The sequence below is a fragment of the Danio rerio genome, chromosome 5 (assembly GCF_052040795.2).
Source record: "Danio rerio strain M-AB ecotype USA chromosome 5, GRCz13ab, whole genome shotgun sequence".
In the NCBI taxonomy this organism is placed as follows: Eukaryota; Metazoa; Chordata; class Actinopteri; order Cypriniformes; family Danionidae; genus Danio; species Danio rerio.
Genome location: NC_141025.1, coordinates 29,620,976 through 29,639,896, shown reverse-complemented (window position 1 = coordinate 29,639,896; position 18,921 = coordinate 29,620,976). Strand labels below are relative to the sequence as shown.

Sequence of the window (18,921 nt, the reverse complement as noted above, 5' to 3'; positions counted from 1 at the left end):
GTTGCAGAGCGCTAGCTGACGGCTTAAAAGTTTGCTAGTTATCCCTAATTTAAAAAAAAATAAAATAAAACAAAAATTACTGGACCTTTAAAAAAGTTTTCAAAAATGTTATAGTTAAATATGCAAATAAGTCATAATTTCGTTAAATAGGCACGACTTTGCACACATTTCTACCCTAAAAATGTAAACACAATTTGAACCTGACCCATAATTCAGAACATGCTATAAAAAGCTAGAACAAACATAAATTTTTACAGCCTATTGCAGTGTATGTTATGTAGGAACATATTCCTTTGTTAAAAACAAAATGATAAAAAAGTTTAAATGAATAAAACTATAAAGTCTGTTGTTATATAAGTGCTAAAGCATATATTTATGGCTCAGTGTTGAAGAAACCCAAATGGATGAATATTTGTTGTAATCAGTGGTGTAAAGTAAGAAATTACAAAAGTACTCAAAGTAGTTTTAAAATCATGTAGTTGTACTATCCCTTGAGTAGTGCTGTCTCGGTACTTTAACTCCACTACTTTCCTTCAACCTGCAGCCACTACTTTATTTAGTAGAAAAATTAGTCCTGCGATTCCTGTCCAATCAAATCGCACATAGAAACTAAATCGCATCATACTGAACAATTTTAAGACATGGGCACTTTTTAAATGCAGCAAACCATTTGGAAGCAATAAAAGTGGCCAAGAAGATGTCTTAAATCTTTACACACAATGACTGTTTAGACCAGGGGTCACCAACCCTGTTTCTGGAGAGCTACCTTCCTGCAGAATTCAGTCCCAACCCTAATCAAACACACCTGAACCAATTAATAGTACCTAATGCAGCACTTGATAATTACAAACAGGTGTGTTTGGTCAGGGTTGCAACTGAAATGTGCAGGAAGGTAGCTCTCCAGGAACAGGGTTGGTGACCCCTGGTTTAGACTGCTTGTCACTGATCCCAGCAGATACACGTCCTAAGACATACTGATATTAGGTTAGATTTAGATCTTCAGGACAATGTTATTTTGACATCCAGTAACGACGTGAAATGACGTTGATTTTTGGTTGTGTTGGAAAGTAACCAAAATCCAACATCGAGCCAACATCTTAGATCAACAACATATTGATGTCAAATACTGACATTTATTCGTCAGGTGTGGCAACCAAAATCCAACGTCCAATAGACGTTATAGTGGTAACATCCACACAATGTCAAGCTTTTACATTATTAGACCGCATTTAGGTTGCATTGGAAAGTAACCAAATGTAACGTCTGTCTGACGTTAATCATTGATGTCGACCTAATGTTGGGTTCTGACGTCAACCCAAGTTTTATTTCCAAACATAATGCAACTTCCCACATCGTTGAGGTACAATGTCAATCTGACATCATGTTGACATCCTTTGCCTGCTGGGATGAAACTGCCAAATAGTCTTAAACAGTTAGAAAATGCTCTACAGAATGTTACGTTTACACACACATGCACAAATTGCATGTAAAGGCATCAGACTTTCACAGCTCAATACTCTCTTGAATAGTTTTAAAAGGACTACTTTTCACACATATTTGAGTATGATTTACAACATATACTTTTACTCGCACTACATTTTTGGCCAAGTAATGATACTTTTTCTTGATTATGATTTTTCTGTACTCTTTCCTCCACTAATTTTAATTGATAAAGAGTGACAAAAGAAACACTTAAAAGTGCATTTTTGATGTTTTTTATACATTAGATTTAAAAAAAAATACTGAAAAGCCAAAAAACTCAAAATCTTAAATGTGACAGGTGCACGAAAAACAGTTTTTGTCTGTAGTTTCTAGCCTTCAGCAGGTGTGTTGTATACTTAGAGCCGCACTGAAGCAGTTTTGTTTGTCTTGCCTCTGAGGATAATTGTACGTTTACAGGAAGCACTTTCTTTCATCCGCATGTTGACGTGTTTTAGATCTGGATTCCCCAAAGCACCTCAAGGCAATTGAGCAGACAGATGAGAGCATAACTCTGGAGTGGAGAAACAGCAGAGCCAACGTCCTCAATTACCGTGTCAAATACGGCCCACTTTCTGGAGGGGAGCATGGAGAGCTGGTCTTCCCCAGCGGCCTGCAAGACACCACTCAGGCTAAGATCACTGGTGAGAGGCCAATCTGAATTACACAATAATCCCTCCTTTGGGATTACAAACCATGTTCAGTACAAACAGTCCATAAAGATTAAAAAAAAGGAAGGCGAAAGAGTAAAGTGAGGTTCTGCCGCAATGCGAACCAGACATTGGAGAAGTTTTCCGTTAAACCCATTTTATTTTATTACCTGAAAACGACCCTTCTGCATGTTCAAGACATTGTTTCCTCATCAAATTAGGAATGTGGTTCTCAGATTTGGCCTGAAATAATGGAAGTCTTTCTGAAAAATTATTGGAATTATTTATTGGAAACTCAGAGATTTAAACAGAGATTTAAACAGGCTAATCTAAAGGGATACTTCCCCCAAATGTTAAAATTCTGTCATCATTTAATCTCTTTTCACTTTTTCTGAAGCTTTTTACTTTCTTTTAAACACAAAAGAAGATCTTTTGAAGAAAGCTGGAAACCTGTAAAGATGTGGAAACTTTCCATGTTGGGGTGAACTATCTTTTTAAATTTGCCTGAACAGGGATAGTAAGAATTTTTTTAATGGCATCCGTGTGCTATTAAAAGAGGCTATTTAAAATATGTTTTACATATTAATAGTCTCCAGTATGTGAACTTGAAACAAAACCTTCCCCTACTTCTTAGTTTGTACATGACAGATGGTTTTCTATCTGAAAAGACTCGTTTTTTTCAAAGTAAAAAAAAAGTGATGATCCTGAGAGTCCCTGTTCCGTTGTCCCGTTCTGTGACTCATGAAATTAAATATTCTAAAATATTGTGTAGTTTAACATTTGAATTATTATATAATAAGTTATATGTATGTTGGTTGACTGTATATATATATATATATATATATATATATATATATATATATATATATATAAATTATGAATAAATTATTTTGTTTATCAATTTATTAAATGTAAAAAAATATTAAATATTTATTACAATTTTTAACAACTGTTTTCTTATTGTCTGTAGTTTTACATTAAATTATTACTCCAGTCATTATTGCTTTTATTACTATTACCATTAATAATAATAGTAATAATAATAATAATACAGTAATTTTTGAAGGATCGTGTGACACTAAAGACTGGAGCAATGAAGCTGAAATCTCATCTTTAAAAACTAGAATAAATGATTAAATTAAATTTCAAACTACTTTTGAACAGTTATTTCATTGTGCAATAACGTTTTACAATTTTACAATTTGTACTGTATTTTTGATCAAATAAATGCAGCCTTGTTGATTAAGATAATCATATTTTAAAACATTTCAAAATCATACTGATTCCAAACTTTTGACCGGTGTGTTTGTGTGTGTGTGTATATATACCCACATTCATTTTACTTTTTTATAATAATTCTAGTGATATATATATAGGTAAAAAAAACATTGCTGACTGCAGTTCACTTAATGACCACCGGTGTCGCTAATATTAAGGTTTCTAAATATAGCAGTTATTTCCAAATGAGAGCTTTTGTTTTAATGACGTTAAACATTTACACGACTTAGTGGGAATGAGATGCTACCCTTTTTTTTAGGTAACAATGCCTCATTCATATCTTAAATGAAGTAACACTGGTGCTTCAATGTGAAAATCCCAGGAAAAGTGCTGGCTTTCTTCCTAACAGCAACACTCCTATTGTACACTTGTGCTTTGAGGCAATCTCCAGTGCTAATTCTTATTCTCTACAACCATGTGTTACCGCAAGCAGGGATTATCATGGCTGGGAGAAAAAATATATTCAAAATGGATAATAGATTCTTTGTCTGGTTTGCTCCTTTGTCCTTGGGAGGCCTGTTCGCTGTAAATAAGGCGGACGATCTGTTCAGCTAATAACGCAGAGTCTCTTTCACACACACATACACATCTCACTAGTTGTCTCTTTCACACAGTTATTATCTGTAATTGCCGTCACGCCTGTGATTTTATTGATAATGAGCTTCCTCTGCATTACGCGTAATTTCATGCTGGAGGACTCCAGCACAGTGACCTCTGCAGGAGCCAATACAGGCATTAAGAGGGGTAAAGTGTGGGATTTGGGCTAAGGGCTCTTGTGAATGGGGGTGTGGGGATTTGAGAATCTCTTGTATGATGGTAAATATTGTTTCTGGCCTGTGGAGAAGCTCTTTGATGCGGCAACCTAAAGGCATTAGATTGATATGGCGCGCAGATGAAATTAAAACCTCACAGTGGCGAGTACAAAAAATAATTGCCTTCTGTGGAGGGTCCAAAAATAACTAATGTGAGAGAATAATGGTTTCGTTTTTGCTTAATGATTTAAGAGTAAGGAATCTGTTGGGCTTTTTCTTAGGCCTCAGGCCTGGGACTGAATATGGAATGGGAGTGACTTCAATCAAGGAAGAGCGTGAGAGTTTGCCTGCTACGACCAACGCTGTGACTGGTAAGACTTAACAGAAGCGACAATAGCTGTTCTATTTACATATTGAATGTGTATGTGATTGTCTTGTTTTCTTTTATGATGCTCGAGTGAATTCTGAATGGAATTGTAATTTAGAACAAAGATTAATATACTGACTGTAATCAGGGGTGGATTTAACCAATAAGTATGCCCACACGCAATCTGCGAACGCAGAGTTCCAAAGAATTTCGCAGATTTTTAGCCCATCATTGATTCTGTTTATTTACTTGTGTTAATGTGTGGAAACTTATATTTATTCAGTTTTTTAATAAATTTCAGTAGTATTATTGACTAATATGAAAATGTTAATATAATTTATTCACAATACAGTTTGTAAAGTCATATTGTCTCTCTTTTAGTAGATATATTATATAGAAGACTTGCTTTGTTTACCAAATAAAGTGGATCTAATTGGATTTGCATTGTAGACAATAAATACAAGTTAAAAAGATCTTACGTTTTACTTCATATATTAAGGTTTTAGTTATGATGCTCCCAAAATTATTCCACATAAATCAGCAGATTTGTAACAAAATTCTGCGTAGAAATAGCAAAAAATGTCCACAGATTCCGTCTGGCCCTATCATTATTCAAGGTAAGCAGCCACATAGGGCCCCTGGAAATCTGGAGGCCAGTAATAAATACCTAGAAATTCTAAGTATACCTATAAACTATATATAACATAGTTTTCTACCATTTTTGTGTGGTGAGAGTTCAATAAATGCAATTTTAACTTGATTAAATATTATTCAGTATAAAATCAAATATAATATTATTATAATAATGTAATAATATTATTACAAAGTAAAATATCCACCATGAAGCAGTTCAGCTGTCAAATTGATAAATAAATATTTATTATTTTTAGTTGTAAATTCATTTGGAGAAATCTAATTAATTAAAATGTAGAGATTGCACTAATTTAGTAGAAGATTGAGTGATAAAAAAAGCTATATAAATAAAAATTAAATAAAAGTGGAAAGGGTGAATTTCAGGACTTGGGCCCTATGACTGGAATTAAAATCAAAAATCAAAATCACTAAATCTGCCACTGACTCTAGTAGTGATACTGATGGGTTTGTAAAGAACTTAAAAGTTTGAAAAGCATTATATTAAACATCTGCTGTTGTTTAATTCAAATCTTCTGAAGCCTTTGTGTGACACAGAACAATAATGAAAGTTGTTATAAATTGAAGATATTAATATTCATTATATTGGTTTGTTCATGTTTGGTTTAATTTGAAAACAATTAATTATTTTCAGTTGGATCTAGATGTGCGGTACTGCCAAAAATTACATCTCTATATCTATTTGGATTTTAAATATGATTCATTCACCAAGCAAAAATGGGTTTGGGGTTCATGGGATCAGGGGTTGGGATTCTACAAGCATGTACTTGAACCCATGGCTCATTTGACCTGTTCAAAATTGATTTGATTTATTGATTGATTGATTGATTGATTGATTGATTGATTGATTGATTGATTGATTGATTGATTGATTGATTGATTGATTGATTGATTGATTGATTGATTGATTGATTGATTGATTGATTGATTGATTGATTGATTGATTGATTGATTGATTGATTGATTCTGGAATAAAAAAAAAACTATTTTTCCCTGAGAACTGGTCTGCTCAGGATTTGGTTGGAACTAGTTTCGATGGCCAAACGTAAATTAAAATGTATCTAAATTTGTCTAAAATGTAATTCATGCAATAGTATTACCTGTATCTGTTATACAGGTGTATAAAATCAACAACACATTCACATTCACACTCATTCATTGATATTCAGGAAAACAACACTCTTTGCTTGTGTGACATTACTTTACTGTCAAATTTCATTATGTAAAGCACACACACACAGATAAAAACCCCCATTTAGGCAGTTTTGGCTTCATAACAATTATGAATAATTGTTCAAAATAATTATAAAAGGCATCGCTACTGTATTATATTAGGCCTCATTAGACACTGAATGCTTTGGAACTTTGTATGTTGTTTATTTGTGATAGTGTACACCCCTAGTTGGAAATTTTAAATGAATCATACTGATTCAGTGATCCTATTAGAATGGTTAGCAGTCCCCTGGATTATTAAATGTATTGTGTAGCTTTAACTGACATCAAATATAACAAGCATGCCTATTTACAATATTGCATTATCCTTTGGCATTCTTTTCCAAGTTTCTTGTTATGTTTCCTTAAAAGTTCTTTGGTGGTATTCAGAAGAAATTGAGGGTGGTTAAATGATGACTAAATTGCCAATTTAACAAACTAATCTTTTCATGTCAATTCCCTTGCCTCTTAGATCTTGATCCTCCCAAAGACCTTCAAGTAAGTGAGACCACAGAGACCACCCTGGCACTGGTTTGGAGAAGGCCGGTTGCTAAAATCGACACCTATAGTCTAGTGTTTATACCTGCGGATGGAGATAAAACGGAACTGAAGATACCTGGTGCTGCAAATACCTACATCCTGACTGGCCTGAACCCTGGCATGCTGCACACCATTACCCTGACCGCTGAGAGAGGAAGAAAGATGAGTGCGCCAGCCACTCTATCAGCATCCACAGGTTAGTCTGCATCACTACATTTTCATTTATATGTTTTATGAATGCGTCTTCACATCCACTTTTCTCCTGCTTCTAGAGTGGAAAAAAGCAATAGTGCTTTGGATTGTGAAATCAGCTTTAAAAATTGGTTTTAAATCTGATGGTTTCAGCCATAAACTTTGAAGATGTGAAGGCAGCTCAGGAATATAATATAATATCTTTATTTTCCCTCCTGATGTGTCAATATTTCTTTTGGAGTTTGAAGATACTGTAGTCTTTGTTCTATGACTTGAATGAATCATTTTTAGCTTCCTATCTTGAGGAAACCTCCAAAAAAATCTGAAAAATATTCATATTGTCAGAATGCCACCGTACACGGGAAATGGGTGGCTAATATCCTTATTCTCTGCCCTCAATTGTGGCATGTGGGTTTATTTTATAGCCAAAATCTCTGTGGTTAGGATACATCCACAGTTACCAAATGTTCTTGCTTGGTAATCATTTACTAAAGCCAAAAAGCTATAAAAAATATAGCATCAGTTGTTTGCTTTGGTCGCCAAGGCAAGACAACAGATATAGTGTTTCTCAAGATCCCAAACACACACACACACACACAAACGCACAGAAAGCTCATTCATGTGATAATCGTCAGAGTGAGCCCACTCCCCTTTTGGATTTGCGTGATTTGACCACAATGAACTGTGGGGCGGACTGATAAATAGGACACATGCTGAGCCGCCTGTTAAAATGTTGTCTCTGAAATCACCAGCACTATAATCCCAATGCATTTATTTCAGCAACCATTATCGGCCTTAGACACGGCACACAAACATGGGCATACACTTCCCTCAGACCCAATGGAAACGGGAAGGTGGGGGGCAGGGAGACCTTTAGGTTTGGGGTTTCTTCTGTTCTCTGAATGTCTCTCTGGCATCATTATAAGTGTTTCAGCTTGTAATATGTAGATGTGGAGACTAGAAGGCTGAGACCCTCTCAATGAAAACTCATGAGGATACAACTAGATGGAAAAGAGAGAAAAAAATAAAGTAAAATTATATATATATATATATATATATATATATATATATATATATATATATATATATATATATATATATATATATATATATATATATATATATATATTTATATATATATATATATATATAAATATATATATATATATATATATATATATATATATATATATATATATATATATATATATATATATATATATATATATATATATATATATATGCACTAAGCACTAAGTTTCATTTTGTTAAGGTATAGTCACATTTACAGAATTAGGTTGAAAAAAAGTGTATTGTAAACAGTCAAGCCAGGCAGTTTTATGTTGATATTTTGTAGGTTGTAAAGAACCAACAAGTTATTGTGGTAAAACTTCATATTAAAGAACACATATTCACTAATAACATTAATTATGTAATTACATTTCAAAAAATTTTTGCTTGTAATTTGAGTACAGAAATGACAGTAAAATATTCACAATTTTCCCTAAAGCTGCGGTCACACTAGAGTTTGAGCATGCAAAATTCTGTTATACAGAGCTGCAAAAAGAGGCGGTATTAAACAAGATGGTTTGACATTAAAAAAATCCAGCGATTGGTCCATATTTTACATTTCTGCCCAGAGAGGTCATGTTTTAAACTTGAATGGTCTCACACTGTCATGTGATACCATTTGGCAGGTCAGAGTTCACCAAGCTTGAATTTTGTAACGCAGCGAACTGTGAAACTTGACACATGAGCTTGCAATTCCGGTCTGATGCATTTGCGTTTGTATCAATAGAAGTCCATGGGGTGAAAAGTCCAGTGTGACCACGGCTGAATTCGAATTTTTCCTCTCTCTTTTAGATTTTGCTTTCTGAACCTTCTGATATGTGTCTTATCACTTAGCTTTAAATGTTCACAATACAGAATGACCATGTAAATTGACCTTTTGACACTATAGTTTAATTCATGCTTCAAAACTTGTTCGGGACCAATCAAAATAAAATAAAAAGTTATCTCCAAAGTAATCTAAAAGCAATCCATACATAATCAGAATATGTTACCTTAAATAAGAAATCTGGCTTTTGTTATTGACTACAACTGTCATCTTAATTATTATCAGTAAGAGACTGCCATATGTAAGATCTCCACCCAGCACAGCTGATAACAGCTAGAGTTTTCTCTCAAAAATAATATATGCAAATGAGCAACTAGTTAATTGAGAATATGTGTTTTAAGTTTTACAATTTTATTAGAGTTTTGCATTCCTTTTAAAGCTGGAAAACTATTTCCAATTCATTGTCAGTTTACCTTGCTTAGTTTTCTATTGAAACGAATTCACCTTTGACGACTGTAAATATGACCAAACATTCATGGTTAGAAGAACCTGCATGTTTTAAAGCTCACATACAGAGGTGAAAAACACAAATGGTTTGCATGCATCTAAAAACAGCTTTATTCATACACCCTTGAGATGTTTGTGGCCTGAGGTCCTCCAAACAATAAAGCCGTTCTTTTATTGTATTTCCTCCGATTTCCATTTGCATGCAGTGAAGGCCACCCCTCAGACATACATGGAGCGCTTGCAGTTAAAGGAACTCTATTGGATAAGTGTACAAAATGAATCAATTTAGCTAAATTTAAGTTCCCATGAATGGCGCGAGATGATCAATGAGTTGTTTTGCTGTTTGACAGCTCAGTATTGTTTCATCTCCAGGTTTCAAAAGCAACAAGCGGCCCTAATGCCTGGGAAGGTCATTCACTTCATCCGCATTGTCTCTCACCCTATTTGCACGCCACGTTTCTCCTCTCTTGAATGTGCATAGACAGGATAATGGTTAGCCCACCGTGCATCTCCAAGCTTTCTGCCCCCTCTTTCCCTGTGAATGCTGACAATGCACAATGATGTTCAATTATAGGTTGCACTGCGCCGCGCTGCATGGCTGCCTCCCATGTTTGAAGTGTTCTGCGTACCTCTGCTCAGGCAGGCTAAGCAGGACCTTCAAAAATTAATGGCTTTTCTCAGGGCCATTAATACCAAAGCTGTCTCAGCAAGCTGGTGCTTGGATGTTAATAGGTTGCGTAGAGAAATGATTGCAGATTTGTTTGTTTATCACTACAACTTTCTGAAAGTTAATCATCTGTTTTCTTTTTCACCATTGCATGAACAGATGTTCAGTTTTAAACAGATGGAGATGAAATTGGTGAAATTAACAAATTGCTTTTTTGTAATTGTAAGAAAGATTATCTGTTTTTTAATTTAATTTAATTTAATTTATTTAATTAATTTAATTTAATTTAATTTAGTTTAATTTAATTTAATTTAATTTAATTTAATTTAATTTAATTTAATTTAATTTAATTTAATTTAATTTAATTTATTTATTAATCTGGGGTCGCCACAGCGGAATGAACCTTCGTAGCGGATGCCCTTCCAGCCGCAACCCATCTCTGGGAAACATCCACACACACTCATTCACACACACTCATACACTACGGACAATTAAGCCTACCTAATTCAACTGTACCACATGTCTTTGAACTGTGGGGGAAACCGGAGCACCCGGAGGAAACCCACGCGAACGCAGGGAGAACATGCAAACTCCACACAGAAACGCCATCTGACCCAGCCGAGGCTCGAACCAGCAACCCAGTGACCTTCTTGCTGTGAGGTCACAGCACAACGTACTGCGCCACTGCGTCACCTTTTATTTATTATTTTATTTTATTTTATTCAGCTATGCAGTGAAGATTTCATAAATACCTCTTTGTGCCTACGTTTATACATTTGCCTTTAAGCAATGAACACAAACTTAAAAAGAGAATGTCTTAGAAACCAGCCATAGTTTGTTCTTCTCCTGAATGTACCTGTCAAATTAATTATCTTCTGATCTGTTTGTCATCCAGATGAGGAGAAGCCTCAGGTGGGCAACATCACCATCTCTGATGTGTCTTGGGACAGCTTCAGTATGTCCTGGGATCTGGACAGAGGAGAGGTTGAGGGATTTCTGATTGAAGTGTCTGACCCAGATGGCTTATCTGATGGCCAGAACCACACACTGTCTGGCCAGGAGTTCAGCCTGGCTGTCACTGACCTCTCTCCTAGTACTTTCTACAGGGTCACACTGTACGGGCTGTACAAGGGAGAGCTCTTAGACCCTGTCTTTGCCGAAGCCATCACAGGTATCAATACTTGCCAAGTCTTGAGCCAGCTTGGCCATCTTTTTGGCATCTTTTCTTTTCCAGTCTCCTTTGCTTTGCCTCAAACGGCAGTACAGACTAACCTCTTGTCTCTTTTGTGGAGTTCATCACATCACATGGTGAATTGATACTAACACTTTTTTGAATTTTAAGTTATTATAGTATTCATAGTGAATTCATCTCTCCATCATCCATCACTGAAACTTCATCTTATTTTCCACTATTAATATGTGACCATGGATCACAAAACCAGTCACAAGTATATATTATCTGATAGCTAAGTAAATAAGCTTCTCATTGATGTATGCTTTGTTAGATTATTGGAACATTTTTCGGCAAGATCTGAGGGTTCAAATTAATCTAAATACTGAGAAAATCACATTTAAATTTGTCCAGGTTCTTAGTTCTTACCAATGCACGTTACTAACCAGCAATTAAGCCTTTATAGAAGATTACTTCAAATAAAAATGGTTCATTTTGACTCAATATAGTGTGGCTATTCCCACAAATACGTCCATGCAAGACTGGTTTTGTGGTCCAGGGTCACATATAGAAAGTAAGGTAAATATTTAGTAATAGTAAAAACTAAAAAGCCTTAGCCAGTATGACCATTTCCATAATATATAGATATAAATTTATACAAGGCCTGTAGCCAGCCCAGTGAAAAGGGGGGTTCTTTTTTCTCAAAAAGTGGACCTTCTTGCAGATATTCGCATATCACTATTTATGTTTTCCTTTCAATATTTCGATGCTAAAGCTTTAAATAGCACTTTTTAAATAATATAATAATTAACATCATATGTTGCAGTAGTAAAGTAGTATACAAACAGGTTAATCATGTTTATAAGTTATACATATTTAGCTGTGTGGCTTAGGTCAGGTTAATATAAAGGAAATTTGACTGACCTGTAAAGAAAATTTCATGATTCAAATTTAAAATGAAAGTAGCCTGATCCATCATGACATCTCAGAATGAATCTCAGTTTTAGAATAGACCTACTGTCATATATAGTATATGCAGGGCTTGATATTAACACCCGCCAGCCCAAAGCTGGCAACAAGTTGCCAGAGCTGCCTCGTCCCTAAAGATTAGAATTTTAGTTTAAGACAGTTTGTCAATATGCGTGCAAATGTGCTCTTAGAATCAAGAAGCAGCATGATTGATAACTGTTCGCCGAGCAAAAGAAAGCAGGTGAATACCGAATGAGAGAATGATCAGGCACATGGTAAGACACAGGCGATCTTCGCTCACTGACGTTGTGAGTGAGGCAAATCTAATGTAATGCGTGCAAGTGCTTAAAAGCTCCCGTTTCTTTGCGCAAAACAATTGTGCCTGGAAATGCAACTGGTGAAATTGTTTCTCTTTAAAATAAATTGTTAAAAAGTGGCACTCATGCAGCCACGGTTTTGCTGCTTTCAAGAGATCTCCAGGTTTTTTAGCCCAATTCTATTTTTGTACCCCTTCCCTTTGGCCCCTAAAACCAAGTGTGAGGGGGAAGGACTTAAAAAATGTACCCCTAAGAATTGGGACAGCACTACAGCACCTGTAGACATCATCATATGTCATCGCGATCTCTTGCTTCATATGAGATCAGACGATCGTGACTGCTGTAGTTATTCCAGTTGCATTATTTTTTGGTATTTATCTTCAAGAAATCACTGAAGGCATATATCATGTTATCATAATGATATAATGTGGCAAGAAGCTCTTAACTGTACTGTGCATTACAGTGGCCATTTTTATCTATGTAAACACAACAAAAACAACATTAACATTATAGCAGAAGCAGACACTGTAAAAAGCCCATTCCCAGCCAATAGACTTTTCTGACTGGGTATTCGAGTGTCAGAATGTTATAGGACTGTTATAAAGGAGTAATTATTAGGGATAATAGATCCGTTTTTATTTAAATGTATTTTGTTTTTTTTAGCATGGTGGTAAAACATGAACGCAGTTTAGAATATATTAAAACGTGTGCTTGTTTGTTGTAAAAATTCGTAATAATGACAAAAATACTAATTTGTGAATCTCCTGACTACCGGGTGCAGCGATCCGGCCGTTGTGGCTGGTGTATTCTGGGAAATTACCTTACCCCTTGGTTTTGAGTGAGGTCTTTGTTCGAAGGGCAATCTACCCCCTTCCCTTCCGCCCTACACCTTCAAGCTAAAAAGAATTGGGACACCCCTGCACCTTCAAAGGAACACGCAAAACAAGGGGTAGGGCTAAGGGTAAGGGCTAGAATTGGGATCCAGTAGCTGTTGCCGCTTTCGCTTTTGCCATTCTTTGAACAGATTATTACTGGGCCTAATGTTAACCTAACATAATCATCCTTTCTCTATTGCACACAGAATATTTATGACCTGCTTTCTTTTGATTACAGTTACTTTTGTTGATATGATGTTACAATAACATTGCTTAAATAGGAAATAACCATTTATCTATGGTTACCTGATGATCTGGGACCTTTAGCCTGGACAAACTACTGTGTATAGTTTTAGATAAAAGAGAATAATTTTTTAAACTGTCAATTGTTTTTAAAAAAAAAAACATTTTTGTTGAATAAGAAGTGTATGTATATAGCTATATTTAGCTTGTTTTTAAACATTATTTAAAATTTGTGGCAAGAAAATAATTAGTTTAATGTGGCCAGAGGGGAAAAAAAAGGTAAATCCTTAGTGTTGAGTCATGTGAAATAAAAAAGGTTAAAATAAAATGGAGGCATGTTGACATTACACAAAATGTAAAAATTATCAATTTTAAGCATGACAGACAAATATATGCATATAAAAATATATTTTCCCAACAACAAAATTGTGGCTAGTGAAAATGGTGAGTGGCTAGTAACGTTGGAAAACTACTAGCCACAGTGGCTGTTGATCAAACAAGTTAATGTCAAGCCCTGAGTATATGAAATGCGTTAAATGTAATATATTAGAAGTAACAGCATTCAAAAAGACACATGATCTTCTAGGTATCACACCGTATCTATAAATAGCAGGAAGCAGCATTGCGGCTGATGTTACACGTTACATGACAACACCAACATCCAATCCTTGCTACAATATGTCTTTACTGTCTCCATACTGCAACACATATGCAAACTTGTAAAACATACAACACTTTATTAACACTTAAGAAGTTAAGATAACCCAATGCAGTCCACGGAACATGATTTCAGAAATATGCAAAGCACTGCAAACAAACCAACCCTCTTTCAAGTCAGCAGCTGTGAATATGTGAAATATCTGCACTCTTCCCATCTGCTGAATTACACGTTGAAGTATGCTGACATTCAGAGCACACCTGCACTGCATCATAATGCTTCCCCACACATTCACGTCCACATAATCACCGGCTCAGCCTGCAGGTGCGCCAAATGACCTCTGCCTGTCATCGCCGCTACATTTGTGTTTAACAGGCAAAACCGAGTTAGACTAATGATCCCTTTTTCATTCTAATTGACTGCGGCATTCACTTCGCATTGCTGGCGAGTCCATTTAAATCACTCGGTTTGTGGCATTTATCGTCTATACCAGCAAACCAGACAAGTTGTATTGTAGCAGGCATACATTTATTAGCCGCATACCAGAGTTTCGCCCCCTCCTCCGAGCGTCGGCCCGGGGTTTACTGCCATGGAAGTGATCCTGAGGAGTTTTTGTGGCTTCTTGTGAAGGATCTTTTCAGTATGCACGCCCCGTTTTCTGACCCTGCGCTACTTCTCATTCTTGTGCCTCACTTTCACACATTTTCTTGGCGTTTATCAGCCAGTGGCTGCAGGGGCCACAGTTGTAGCAGTCTCTCAAGTCTGCATGCAAATAGGCAGAGGAGAAGGGGAACCGATTGGATTTCTGCTAACCTCCTCTTTATCCACGCTACGTGACCCATGAACTCTCGCCTCGCTCTGTCCCGAGTGAAACAGGCTTTCAAAAATGTGCGATATTTACAAAAAACGTGCTTTCTTTCCCCCCGCTGTAGAGCGTTTAGCTGTGTCAACACTGATATCCCCCTCAGAGGTTTTAGCTGCAGAATTACTGCTTCCAGACCTTGTTCCTGTAGGTTAGCTGGCGCCTTTTCCACCTCCACAAACAGATGCCTCTTTGTCGAAGCGGAGAGACTTAGAAGGCAGTCAGATGAAAGTGATCCTTGGAGAGCACATGTTAGTACTCTTGAAACACTGCTGACACTCTTAAACAAGTGAACGGCGCTAATGAAGAGGGACAGCTCCACAGGATTTGTCCTCGCTGGTTTTCATTTGCAACACTTTTCCACATTCAGCAAATGTCTTTTCTGTTTCACATCATCCAGAGCTTTGGAGGAAGAAGAGGTTCAAGCTGGTCGAGGAGCTTTTCTTCTTCTCTTCTTTTGAAAGTTTAGTTTAGGACAACGGGCCTCTGTTTAGGCATTGTTGGCTTGGATCAATGCAGCATTGTCTTTTAAACATTTAAGTGTGATCTCATTGTTTGGTGTGATATCTTTATTGAGTTTCCATAATTTGTTCATGTGCCCTCTGTGTAGTTGATCCCAACACAGAGGCTGATCAAAATTTAATCAATTACAATTATTGTCTTTTTTTATTCAACAGGAAAAATCCCAAATTTAACTTGAAAATGTAAACAACAGCATGCATTTCTTCAGAAATATTGCATTCAGATGCTTGCATTTTTTTTCTCATAGTTTATTAAGTTTATATAGTTTAGTTAATGTTAAATTTCAGTTTTTCTCAATTGCTTTAATACAGTTCTCAGATCAGAATTAAAATTCTCAAAACTACTTGTTCAATTATCACATTATTGTAACACTTGTGCACATCAAAAAAGAAGTTTCATTTCTTTTAACAAGTTGCAAATGCTTGCGTACATCCATACAGCAATTTTCTGCTGTTTCCTACATTATCAGTTGCTTATGTCATGTTGATCAAAATGAATTGTAATGATTTCTGTCTGAATAGTCTCACCCCACAGCATTTAGGCGTTAGTTCATAGCATAAGCCTTTACATCCAGAGTACACTGTTATATTGACATGACAACATGGCAAAGTCATTTGACTGTCTTATCCATACACAATGACATAAAGGCTTGTAATTTCAATGACACTGACACATTCGTTGACACAGATATGTAGTTTTGAGAGATGAACTAAGGATTTTTAGCAAGAGACTGCCTTTTGCACGTAATCCATGGTATTTTGCTATTTGTACGCGTTGTTTTGAGAAATGCAATTATGTTTTTGTGTATTTCAATTCTGATCTGAAAAATGTACCAAAGCGACTGAGAAAAAAATGTAATACACAATGATTAATAATGATGTATTATTTTAATATATTCAATTAAATACATCAACAGCCTGGATTGTTAGTTGTCGCTGGTTCTGACTGTTCTGACCAGCCTTTAGAAATGAACAGTAACTATTTTAATTAGGTGTAGTTACCATAGTAAGGAAATATGCTCATTTTGTACATGATAGATAGGTAATGGTTATCAGCTGATAGATATGGGCCAGTAGGGGCCTTCTGCACCTACTAGTATCTACATGGTTAATCAGCTACAGATCACATACAGCTGCAGCCAGAAGTTAACAAGAATTATTTATATTATTTATTAAATTTCCCATTAATTGAATTTTATTAACAACCCCAACCCTAAACCCAATCCTCAGTAATGTAAAAACAAATCTGGATCTGGGGTCTTCTCTATTAGTATAGCTGATTAACCATGTGGATTGATGATAACAGCCTACTGGCCCATATCTATCACTGATAACGCCCATTCAATCGAGTGATAACATTCGAAGCAGGTGTAAATATGAAGAAACTAATTAGTTTGTCATGTTTTGTCAAGTAACCATAATTTTAAAATAAAAGTCCAAAAAAAACTACAACACATTTCTTAACATAACTTTAAAATAAAAGAAGCCCAAAGTCAAAAATATTTTTAAAGTCATGTTAGAAAATTTTAACATTGAATAAAGAGCAAAACCTTGATTAGGACAAAAAACTTTTCACACTTACGACTAGGACATAGTTAATCGACTGAATTTATGTCATTATAATGTAAATTAAATTAATTAAAGTGTGGGTAAGGATAGTATCTTGATACATAAGAAAGAACATGAAGACAAATCCACAATGTATTAAACTTAGACCATATTCTGGCAGAAACAAGACTATTGTTAAAAAACAATGCAGCACTTATGTGGTCAAGACATCCGAATCCTTTATTTTCCCCCCGTTTTACATATCCACACCACAGCAATTGTTTCTCTAGAGATATCCCTCTCAGAATTCATATCAGTCATTGTCACCGGTCTTCCTGCAAGTTCAGCAAAAAAGAGATAAAAATGCATTTTCAGGATGAGCCCTTCTGTCAATGTGATTATAATGGATATGTCATTGTCCTGGAACGACTCTGTCTTGAACTCTACGTGACTGCTATTATATGGCGATACAATTATGATGGCGCAACCTAATATAATGGTGGAAAATTCATCAATGTCAATTTTTTTTTCTACTAACCAACAGATCTCATTCCATATTCTAATCCAAATATGTAAATTAAATTTCTTGGCTCACTGATTTCAGCATTGCCTGTCATAGATATAGAAACAACTGATAGATGACTGAACAATTGATTTTATTTTATTTTTTAAAGAAGGCTATTTTCATGCATGACTAATGCCATCGCTGATTAGTCTCAAACAAGGGAATCCACATTTAACCGTTTAACCTCTTTTTAAGTACATGTCACAGTTTACAGAGAAAAGCACAACTTTATTATTTTGTCAACCAGAAGCCGAACCTGAAGTGGAGCATATTACGGTGTCGGACATCACCCCGCACAGCTTTAAAGTGACTTGGACAGCGCCAGAGGCCGTCTTTGATTCATTCGCTCTCAAAGTCCTCGATTCAAGCGGCCTGGGTCGACCTCACCAGATCAGTGTATCTGGAGACAAGCGAACAGAAGCGGTCACAGGTCTCAATGAAGACACGGATTATGAAATCGAGCTCTTTGGGATCATTTTGGGACGGAAATTCCAGCCCATTTTCACTGTAGCTCGCACAGGTATTTGGATATTTAAAACAAGCTGGTGGTGGAACACTTTCTTCTTCATTTCCAGTGTTTTAATGTCTGTCCATCAGTAGATTGGTTTCATCATCGCTGATTTCATGGAAAACGCTTTCATTTATCCATTACCTGCTTAAATTCAATCCGTTGCTCATTACGCATCAAGTTTCATCCAAGCATTCTCTCATCATGCTTACTTTCTTTGTCTCTTTTTTGCTGTGTGTTTGAAGGTTTTATTTACAGAGCGGGACCAACTATTTTGTGTATTTGTCCTGGTTGCGTGCCTGTCTCTGGCGATCTTCTCTTGTGCTAGTGAGCTCCACTTTCCACTTGTGTCTGATGTTGGCATGTCACACTATTGTGTCTGTACTGGGGGCAAGTTAATCTTCTTGCATCTTTCACGCGAGATTCTGAGGTCCAGCTTTGAGAAATAGCTTTAAGGCCAGGCTCTTTGTCTGTGTGTCCTTTATCTGTAGTCCTCACGTCCTGAATGTTTACTTTGATGCATCTGTTTGTTCAGCAGGATAAATGGGCTAG

General features: G+C 35.9%; 1 protein-coding gene across 7 annotated transcripts in view; it reads left to right on the top strand.

Moving 5' to 3' along the window:
* Positions 1-18,921, top strand: part of tncb (tenascin Cb) — a 130,689-nt gene that overhangs the window by 97,048 nt on the left and 14,720 nt on the right. For 3 of the 7 annotated variants that reach the window (XM_087251194.1, XM_087251193.1, NM_001312916.1), the window contains 5 exons: positions 1,938-2,123; positions 4,441-4,530; positions 6,862-7,125; positions 11,028-11,303; positions 18,109-18,381. In XM_087251194.1, coding sequence (XP_087107320.1) covers positions 1,938-2,123; positions 4,441-4,530; positions 6,862-7,125; positions 11,028-11,303; positions 18,109-18,381 — 1,089 coding nt within the window. 7 annotated transcript variants of the gene reach the window in all.